Genomic DNA, 10,315 nt, shown 5'->3' on the forward strand with positions numbered 1-10,315 from the left:
TGTGACTCTGTCGCCGGCCAACATCTGGTTCCCAGGCCCTCGGAACAGCTAGGTAACTGGGTGGCCCTTCCCGTATTGGGTGTAGTACACGGAAGGGGACGCATTTCAAGGTGGTTTGCGGCCAAATTAGGGGCAAACGGCGATTCCGCTCTTACTCTTGTTTGGGCCTGCGTTGCTGAAAGTTCCCGCTGTTCGGCACCAACTGTATTGTTGGGTTGGGTTGCTATGGTGACACGCAAAGCTTGCTGGGAACTTCCTGCGGCAAGCCGCACAAGTACTTTGCACACCATAGAGTAGTTCCGGGTCTAGTGGCTAGAGCGTCATTTCTTCCGCAGGAAGCGGAAGGGCGACAGGGTAGGCGGCTCTTTGTCGAAGCTAGAGGACCGGCAGGCGGCAGCAGCAACTACGGCGGCGGCGGCAGGTGAGGGAGGCGGGAGACTTAGGTGGAGGCCGCGCCCGGGGCTACACAAGGCCCCCCAGGACCGAGCTGTTTCTTTCTCACGCCCCAGGGCCGAGCCCTTTTTCTGACTGACCCCGCTTCGCGAACAAACGCCAGCTCCGTGACGTCACAGCCCTGCCCATCCCCGCAGCTTGATGTCACCTGGAGTCTCCCCTTCCCGCTTCACTTGTGCTCCCTTAGTGTCCTATTCGTCTAGTCCACGGCTGAGTGCCGGTCGCACTGCACAGAACCTGGCAAGCTAGAAGACTTGCTGTGGAAACTCCTAGGAGTTTCCCCCCAAACTCTGGGGTGTTGCGAAGCGTCATAATCACCGCCTCCAAGTCTAATCAGCCATCCCACTGCATTGTCAGTCGCTGCCCTTACACGGCTCCCATTCGGAGTTAACTAACCGCAACCCTAGGCCGGGCTCTGATCCCCACATCTTCCTTCATCTTGAGGCCCGGTACCCCTCACCCTTTGTTCACCCAGGGGTGGTTTTCCAACCCATCTTCCTAGGCCCTCCAGATTAGTTCTATCTTCTTACTCTTTTTACTGACAACTTCTACCTTTCACAGGTGAAATTCAGCTTGAAGGAAATCTTGGAAGTGCTCAGAGCTCTTGCCATTTTGTCAAACTTCTTTATTGTAACCAACATCTTACAGTCCTCTGTTCTTACCCCTTCTCCCACCCAAGTCTCTGTTTGTTTTTTATTCCTGTTCAGAACCCAGCAGTGATGTGGAGGTGGAGACCCACAGAAGCCCCGGACTTCACCTGAGCTACCTCAGGTATTGAACTATCCTGGGAGAGTTGGGTGGGGAGGAGTATCATATCTGATTATCTGCCTCTGGTGGGATTTGCAACATGGTTCAGGCTTGGAGAGATGGTATTTATTTTTCACCAGGCCATTTCCCTTGTAGAAAAAGTTTGTATCTTCCTTTTTACCATTCTTTTTTCCTTGATTGCTTCTATCCTGGGACTACATCCCTTTGGAAGAAGAGGATCCCTCTTCTTTTACAGGTTCTTCTGTAATTCTGGGCTCTGATCTGGTTGGTTCATTTTAGGAAGCTCTGAAGGCAAATCAAGGCAATGGGGAAGGTGCTTGGGGGGAGATGAAGACCAAAGAAACCAGGGAAGATTTTCTTATACTCAAAGGGAAACAATATGAAGTTTTCCTATTTGAACAGCAGGGGGAGCCTGATCACTGCCTTAGAAAGGCTTATGAGGTCAGACACGTGGTGGCAGGGACTCCCAGTCTTTTTGGGGGCGGGGAGAGGGGAGGGCTAGAACCAGGGCAGTAGACTGACATTCCAGAGCTCTCTTGGGAAAGAGGAGACTTAAAAAGCTTTTATAGAGTCTATAAATAAAGAGGATCTTTATGGGGTGAGGAATGGTGTGGTTTGATGTCAGTGGGATCTTCTAATGGGGAATAGGAGGGGGGTGTAGAATGGGGAAAGAAAGGTCACTTGTTCCTGTGAAATTAACTCCTTCCTCCCACCTTGATCTTACCACAAATGGTTTTGTCCTTTGGGGGGTCTGTAAGTGGAGATTCCAGCTGTAGAACTCTTACCTTGAATTGGAGTGGAGGGGGCCGACCACATGGGTTGAGAGCGGTAGTGAGATGGGAGAGAATACTAAAAAATGATAGGTTTAGGGACTGCCCTCAAGCTGGTGACACCAATCTCTTCACTTAGGATTTCCTGGGGTCTAGAGATCTGATATTTCACAGTGCCCTCACCTGAGATCCCATAGAAGAGGGGTTAAGGGAAGTTTTGTCTGCAGTGTCCCATTATCCAGAGCCCTAGTAAGCTCACCAGCCCATCTTGGCCACTTCCCAGCCTCCTCCTAACCTATTGAGACACTGAGACAGCAGTTTTAATTTCACTTCCTCGACTTTAATAAGGTCAGCTAGAAGGGGAAATAAAACCTAACACTATTTTCTCCTTGTACCCTCCTTAGCCTAACATCATTAGTGAGATGAGGTGGCTTCACCCCAGCTCCCTCCCTCCCTGCCTCCCCCATTAGCCAGGCTAGTGTGAATCATTCTGACCCAGACCAGGTGCACACGGGCGGGACTTCTGACAAGCCAGCCAGTCCAGCCAGAATTCTCATCCCTTAGATTTTCCATCTCCAAAGCCATTGTCCCTCTGGCCTGCCTCTTGCTGGACTGCCTGCTCTATAGCTGGGAAGAATGTGGCCTCTCTGGAAGATTCCTGTTTGACACAGTTCTCCTCTTTCCTAGTGGTCACCAAGGGTGGCAAGAAAAAGAAGAAAGCCCTGAGTTGGGGGGGACCAGGATGCCTGACCGGGACAGCTATGCCAACGGCACTGGGAGCAGCAGTGGAGGCCCTGGAGGCGGTGGCAGTGAGGAGGCCAGTGGGGCAGGGGCAGGCAGTGGCGGGGCCAGCTCAGATGCCATCTGTAGAGACTTCCTGAGGAATGTGTGCAAGCGAGGCAAGCGTTGCCGCTATCGCCATCCAGACATGAGTGAGGTATCCAACTTGGGGGTGAGCAAAAATGAGTTCATCTTCTGCCATGACTTCCAGAACAAGGAATGTAGCCGCCCAAACTGCCGATTCATCCACGGCTCCAAGGAGGATGAGGATGGTTATAAGAAGACAGGAGAGCTTCCCCCGCGGCTGAGGCAGAAAGTGGCAGCCGGCCTGGGCCTTTCACCGGCTGACCTGCCCAATGGCAAGGAGGAGGTCCCTATCTGCCGCGACTTTCTCAAGGGTGACTGCCAGAGAGGAGCCAAGTGCAAGTTCCGCCACCTGCAACGGGATTTTGAGTTTGATGCTCGGGGTGGAGGAGGCAGTGGTGGTGGTGGCTCAACAGGCCCCGTCCCTCCGGGACGACGTCATGACCTCTACGATATCTACGACCTCCCCGACAGGGGCTTTGAGGACCATGAGCCAGGCCCCAAGCGCCGGCGAGGTGGATGCTGCCCCCCGGATGGCCCCCATTTTGAATCCTATGAATATAGTCTGGCTCCACCCCGCGGGGTGGAGTGCAGACTGCTGGAGGAGGAGAATGCCATGCTCAGGAAGCGGGTGGAGGAGCTAAAGAAGCAGGTCAGCAACCTGCTGGCCACCAATGAGGTACTGCTGGAACAAAATGCCCAGTTCCGCAATCAGGCCAAGGTCATGACCCTGAGCTCGACTGCACCAGCGACAGAGCAGACTCTGGCCCCCACCGTGGGCACTGTCGCCACTTTTAACCATGGCATTGCCCAGACTCACACTACTCTCAGCAGCCAGGCTCTACAGCCTCGCCCTGTATCCCAGCAAGAACTGGTGGCCCCCACTGGAGCTCCAGCTGCTCCCCCAACTAATGCTGCACCTCCTGCTGCTCCCCCACCCCCACCCCCACACTTGAACCCAGAGATCACGCCATTGTCAGCTGCTCTGGCTCAAACGATTGCCCAGGGAATGGCACCCCCACCTGTCTCCATGGCTCCTGTGGCTGTATCTGTGGCTCCTGTGGCCCCTGTGGCTGTATCGATGGCCCAGCCCTTGGCAGGAATCACAATGAGCCACACCACCACTCCCATGGTGACTTACCCCATCGCTTCCCAGAGCATGCGTATCACAGCCATGCCACACTGATGGGGCTAATGGACACTCCCCTGGTATAGCCTCCCAGGGCTGGGGTCGAGGGGCCCTTACCCACTCGCCTAGCCCTCCCAGGCCCTGTCTGAAGGGCTCACTCAAGAACTAGGACGAGAGACTACAAGGAGTTTGCTTCTGAGAAGGGGTTGGGCTGGTTTCTTTTCTCCCACCTCCCTTTTATGAGGGTCCTCTTGTCCATCTTCCTTCAAGCCTCACAGAGGGGGCTTGCGTAGGAGTGCAGGACTGAAGCCAGCATAGAGGAAGGACTGACCAAGGGGCTGTATATGCCCTGTTGGGAAGATGGGGACATCCTGGTCTTGTCCTCTCTTCTGCATAGCACAGGTTCCAGCACTGGCTTTGTAGGAAAAAATGCCCTGCCTAGAGGGAAAGCCAGGAAAGATTGGGAAGCGGGTGGTCAGGAGAGAAGGCCTGATAGGAGCCTTCAGACAACTGGGGGCCTAGTGGAGTTGGGACAATACAGGAACTGTTCCTGGGCCCATGGGAAGGTGGGGACCATAGTTCTCCAGCCCAAAGATGAGGGGAGCATTCATTACCTTGGCTTCGCCTGGAGATCCATAGGGCAGGGCCCACCACTTTCCAAAGAAATAAAAAAAGAATTATTTTTAACAAATGGAGGCAGTGAAAACTTGCTTAGATATTCTGTGTGGAAGATGGGAGCAGTAAATAGATCTCATGCCAAAATGGGGTGAAGACCCCACCCTCACATAGCTTGGATAAGGTTGGGCTGAGGCCAGGTGAAGGGTAGGGACCCAGAACAAGACCAAATGGGGCTTTGTGGGGTGAAAACATTGGAGCCACCTAGTCTAGTTTAAAAATAGTCCCATCTGTTTCTGGTTTCTATCTGCATGTACTATTCCCAGGATACCTTAGTAACCAGGGCTCCTGGGGTCATTTAGGGGGGCAGATACTAAGGAGGGGTGGCTGTGCTGGGAAACGAGAATAGGATATGTATTGACAGATCCTTCCCTTATTCAAACAGTAGGACAGGTGGCAGTTGCTCTCTGAGTTGTTGATGGCAGTTAGTATCCCTCTTACCCCATCCCTTCCTCAGTTACAATGCCTTAAGCCTTCAAGGCTTGGGAGGTGCTGGGAAAAGGAAAGTTCTTCTGGGGACACGAGCCTCAGTGTTCATCTCTTCCCTCTGCCTCCAAATAGAACCACAGAGGTTTTAAATCCATTTAAGAGTCAGTAAGGCCAGGGAGCCCCATAGCCAAACCTCAGTTCCTCCTCAGCTCATGGCTGACGTAGGGGAAACAACTCAGGTGTCTGACGGGACAGTGGATTTGGGGTAGAGAAAGTGATCCTGAGTTGTGCTTCCCCCATCATATCTCCTGCTACCTCTTGCTTTCTTGTCTGGTTGATCACTCAGGTTACACCTGGGGTTGGAGATGGTGCGCTAAGTCAAGGCTGGCTATAAAAAAGAAATTAAAAAAAAAAAAGCCTAAAGACTAAAAGTGGGCAAATACTGAAATACTGTTTGTGGACTTTAGAAACCACACGTTGATAAGCTTAATGTTGATTTTTCTGGCACAATTCTGGATTATTAAAAGAGATGGTTTATAAACATTTAGAGACAAATGTGATCATAGATACCAACATGAGGTTATCCCAGCCAAATCCTGACTGTTTTCTTTGCCAAGTATCTCTGAAGAGGTAGATTTGGGAAACTGTAGACATTGTATGTTCTTTATTAACATATGGCAGCTAAAGGCCACCAGGAATACACCTGTAGTCGAACAAGCTGGGTTTAATGCTCACTGCAGTGGTGGAGAAAGCGTGGCACATGGGACCCATGGTGTGTCCTAGCAAGGGGGGTACTAGAAAGCACTTTCAGGACTTGGACTTTGGTTAAGTGATTTGGGGGAAGGTTCAAGGAAGTGGGGCTTGACTCTGGATTGGGTCCTGTCAGGGAAGTAGAGACACTAATGTGATTGGGTATCTTTAGCTTATCTAGGAAAAGGGCAGACTAGAGTGATGCTGAAATTGGTGACAAAGCAGCAGTCGCTCATTAGCTGGGAGAGGGGGATGGTTGCTATTTCATGATTTGCACACTGACCATATTTCATGTTTAAACAAAAATGTGTGATCTTGTTTTTTGCCTCACTTCATCACCGTCACTGAGTGCCCTTGTGTGATGTTGGTGTTTTGTGAGATTGTGTCCAGTAGGAGAACACCATTTCCCAGCGGTGAGCCCAGCTCAGCCCCTAACAGATCCGAAGCCCCGCTGTAACAGGCCAGTTCCCCGATGGGAGGGCTGCGGTCCTGCTTCTCACCTACTAAGAAGATAAGAGAGTAATCATGGCTCAATTAATAGTCGAGTTTGGTGGAATCAAAACTCAACATCTGTGCCTCGTAAATGTTGATCAGTGCATTTAGAGAAACTTCTAGTCTCTGGTGACATACCCAAAGGCTATGTTCTGTTTAAAAAAAAAAAAAAGGAAAAGGAAAACTTGTATAAAAATATGAAAAGCCCTATTATCAACAGAACACAACGAAGTACCAAGTAACCCTGAAAGTGCTGTAATGTGGATTCACTGAATTAATCCAAGAGGTCAGTTTGGATCAATTTGGATTGACCCTCCCCTAAAAAATTGCTTGAGCCTGCCTGAGGAAGAGATGCAGAGATCTAGGTTAGCAGTAATTCACATGAAAACAACACAGGACTTCCAGTTGATTATAAAAAAAATTAAAGTCTCAGTCCTAGTAGGGCAATTCATAAATATTAAAAGACTGCTATGTTCTAGGCCCCTTTTGAGGAGCTCCATAAGGGTAACAGAACTGTAGTAAATGCATTGTAAATAGAGCAGTTCTACCATGTCTGTTTGAGTGGAGCCACACCTAAACTGTGTGTTCTAAATGTAATTTTTAAAGAGGCCCATTGATAAACTAGTGGGGTAGCAGGGGGAAAAAAACGGACAAGACTGAGGGGAGACCCAATAGATATCTTCAGTTGTTTGAAGGGCTCCGCAGAAGTTCATGTCTTGCTGCACAGGAAATAAGCGGAGTTCTAGAGGAATAGCTAAGTACTTATTAATACAAGCCAAGGCACTGTGCCTGCACTTTACATGCATCACTTCATTGACACAATGGGTACTATTATCGAACCCATTTTGTAGAGGAGAGAGCAGGCTTAACAAGAGTCAGCTGCCCAGGGTTCTGCAACTAGTAAGGAATGGAGCCAGGAGTTTATTCAGGCAGTCTGACTCCAGACTCGGCATAAAATTCTAATGATAGAACTACTTTGCAGTAACTTTTGAGGAATAATAGAGGAAATTTCCTCAAGTCCCGTTGTCCCTTCCATCTTGAAGAGAGGGCAGGAACTAGGTTACCACGTGTAACCCTCTGCCTCCCCTAGGAGGTAAATGAAGTTTACATGTAGACGCAGATTGCAAATCCAGGAAGTCTTGGTATTCTCGTCCCTTAGGTACTTCCTCTAACAAATGGCCAGGCTTTCCCCCGGTACTGATTTACTGCTTATCACCACCAGGTGGCACCTGGGCAGCAGAATTGTCTCTGGGCAGGGACCCACCCTGTTTACTTGTTCTGGTGCCTGCATTGCAGCTGCTGATCCTGTGGCTTCTGGGCCCCAGCTGGGAAGAGACCTTCCTGAGGATGGACTTTTGTCTTGCAGAGACCGCCTTTAGTAGAAGGGTCTGATGATCGGGATGGGGTGAGAAAGTGGAGAAGCTTGGAAAGGAAACTCCGTGGGTCGCGCTCTCCACCCCGTAACCTAAGTGACCTGCTCCTACCCTGGTGCTTGGCAAATTTCAGTTTACAGAGAGGTTTCCCTCTAAGGAGGCTCATCCATTTTCCTGCTATGGTTCTGTTTCATCAGTTGGTGAGCAGGTCACCCTTACCTCTTCCAAACTCCATGAGCTTCTTCCTACCTGCTTACTCTGAGAACATGGAAGATGGACACAGGAGATAGAAAGCCGTTCCCTGTGCAGTTCTGCACACTGAATGAAGCACTCTAGATACTGTTAGCCTCAGGGAAGTAGAGAAGGGGAAGTGGGAACATTTAAGATTGAGGGGGTACGGCTGAGCAGGGATAGGTTTTAAACAGTGCAACGCAGTCATGAAATCTGCCCTGCAGAGGCAGATAACATTTATCAGCTGCAGAGCTAGGCTCTCCCCACCAACCAACCCTACTTCCCGTGCTGCACCAAACAATAACACAACAAGCCCCACACATCCTGCATTAAAAGATAATCATTTTATGACCAACTCTTCCCTCCTGGGCTTCCAGTTTAGTTTCTAAGTGCCTGGACAACACTCGTGAGTGCAGTTAACTAGTAACAGTAGTCATCACTATACCCTGCACTTCTCCCTTCCTAAGCATACACAGTACAACGTGGAATTGCATTAGTTCTACAGCTGACTGTATTCCAAACTTTCCTTCCAACTCAGGCAAATACAAAATGGAATTGCCTCTTTACTCTCGATTTCTCATTTTAGTGTGAGAGCAGTTCCTCAGGGTCAGGAAATTCTTGGAAAATGTAATCAAATCCACTGCAGCTGAGGCGTCTCCCCTAACCCCCACCTTTTGGGAGACAATTTAATTTGTTCTCTATGATAGGAATAACTAAGTCTTGAAGATTTCTAAAAAATAATAATAAAGCCTCACTTCCTATTCACGCCATTCTGTCTCCCTCTCTCTTCCCTGAAGGCTGGATAATCTTAACTCTGTAATTCTCGTATGTTCCAGTGTTTTCTAGCGGCTGTCGTTGCACTGCACAAAGTAGAGGACGGGACAGGTAGACAGGGTCGGTCTTCAAACATTTTCATTCCACCTGGGGAGTTTTCCTTTTCTTTTTACGGACAGCCAGGGAAACACTGAAGGATAAGTAACGTACTTAAGAGTATGAAGACTAGGGGAAACTGACAAATGAACATGTTGGGAATCCCAGTCAAATCCTGCCAGACCGTTCAAATGGAGTGGATTGGTCTTCCACAAACCCTTCACTTCGCAACCCCAAGTCCCTGTAAAAGAGTAATTGGATGTGCGGCTCCGCATGACGTCATACCTCAGGCTCGCCAATCCCATGTGGGGGCGCTCCTGGTCCGCCTCTCTTTAAATGGTATGCCACGCCTCCTTCTCTTTCTGACCAATCAAATGCCCCTCTTTAGCCTCTTCCCTCCTTTTCCCGCTGTCCCAGACCGCCCATCTTGGCACGCCGGTCTAATCACGGAGGTCCTGCCTCTCCCGAACCTTACCGGCTCCCGGCGGAAGAGGGGCAGGGTTTCTATCTTTTGACTCCACCTTGGTCTGTGCAGCGCCGGCCAACCCGAGCCGTCAGATAGAGGGGGCGTGGCCTCAGGTCCCCTCCCCCAGTGTGGGGTTTACTGTTTGCAGGGGTAGCTGGGCGCCAGACTGAGCCACCTCCAACTGGTCTCTGGGTCGGGCGGGTCCTCCCAGAGGGGGTACGATGGAGCGCTCTCCTGGAGACGGCTCCAGTCCCAGCCTCGTGGACCAGCCCTCTGCTCCCTCCGACCCCCCTGACCAGCACCCCCCTGCTCACACAAAGCCGGACCTGAGTTCTGGGAACCAACCTGCCGGCCCAGGCGCGGCGGGTGAGGCCCTGGCGCTGCTGACTTCGTTCGGGCGGCGGCTGCTGGTTCTGGTGCCGGTGTACCTGGCCGGCGCAGTGGGACTCAGCGTGGGTTTCGTGCTCTTCGGCCTCGCCCTCTACCTGGGCTGGCGCCGGGTCCGCGATGAGAAAGAACGGAGCCTTCGAGCAGCGCGGCAGCTCCTGGACGACGAGGAGCGGCTCACGGCGAAAACACTTTATATGAGCCATCGAGAGCTACCTGCCTGGGTGAGCGAACACTCTCAGTGCTGCATAGCCCCGGGCGTCTCCCTCCTGCCCTAAAGTCAGCTCCCCACCCTGGGACAATGGGAGGGAGACTCCTCTCTCGCCCCGCTAGCCGCCTGCCTGCTGGGACGCACCACTCTTGGGACCGAGTAGCCACTCTCTCCCCTTCCCCCTCCCTTCCGCGCGCCCAGATCCCGATCCTTCCACAGAATCAGGACTTCTTCCTCTGCTCCTGGGCAAGCAGTAAGAACAGCTGGGGAGTCGGTCTCAGCCGTGGCTCTCCCTCCTAGCCATGCTGCTTGAGCGCTCCTCGCTTCTGGCGCCGCTCACGCCTTGCTGCTCCCGGACATCCCCGTTGCGGCTCAGAGGGTTCCCTCGTCTCTCCACTCTTCCTTGAGACTTTTTTTTTTTTTTTTTTTTTTTTCCTTTTTTAAGGC

General features: G+C 51.3%; 2 protein-coding genes across 2 annotated transcripts in view; both read left to right on the top strand.

The window, feature by feature from the left end:
• Positions 1 to 337: 337 nt before the first annotated feature.
• Positions 338 to 5,524, top strand: ZC3H10 (zinc finger CCCH-type containing 10). Its single transcript, XM_008712245.2, has 3 exons — positions 338 to 421; positions 1,161 to 1,224; positions 2,679 to 5,524. Exon 3 carries the CDS (start codon positions 2,734 to 2,736, stop codon positions 4,039 to 4,041), a length of 1,308 nt encoding a protein of 435 aa, XP_008710467.1. The 5' UTR covers positions 338 to 421; positions 1,161 to 1,224; positions 2,679 to 2,733; the 3' UTR covers positions 4,042 to 5,524.
• Positions 5,525 to 9,410: 3,886 nt separating this feature from the next.
• Positions 9,411 to 10,315, top strand: part of ESYT1 (extended synaptotagmin 1) — a 12,814-nt gene continuing 11,909 nt past the window's right edge. Inside the window, exon 1 of the mRNA XM_008712257.2 lies at positions 9,411 to 9,881. Within this exon, the coding sequence (XP_008710479.1) occupies positions 9,492 to 9,881 (390 nt within the window). The 5' untranslated portion in view covers positions 9,411 to 9,491. The remainder of the gene's footprint in view (positions 9,882 to 10,315) is intronic.

This window comes from Ursus maritimus, unplaced genomic scaffold (assembly GCF_017311325.1).
Source record: "Ursus maritimus isolate PB19 unplaced genomic scaffold, ASM1731132v1 scaffold_21, whole genome shotgun sequence".
Classification (NCBI taxonomy): Eukaryota; Metazoa; Chordata; class Mammalia; order Carnivora; family Ursidae; genus Ursus; species Ursus maritimus.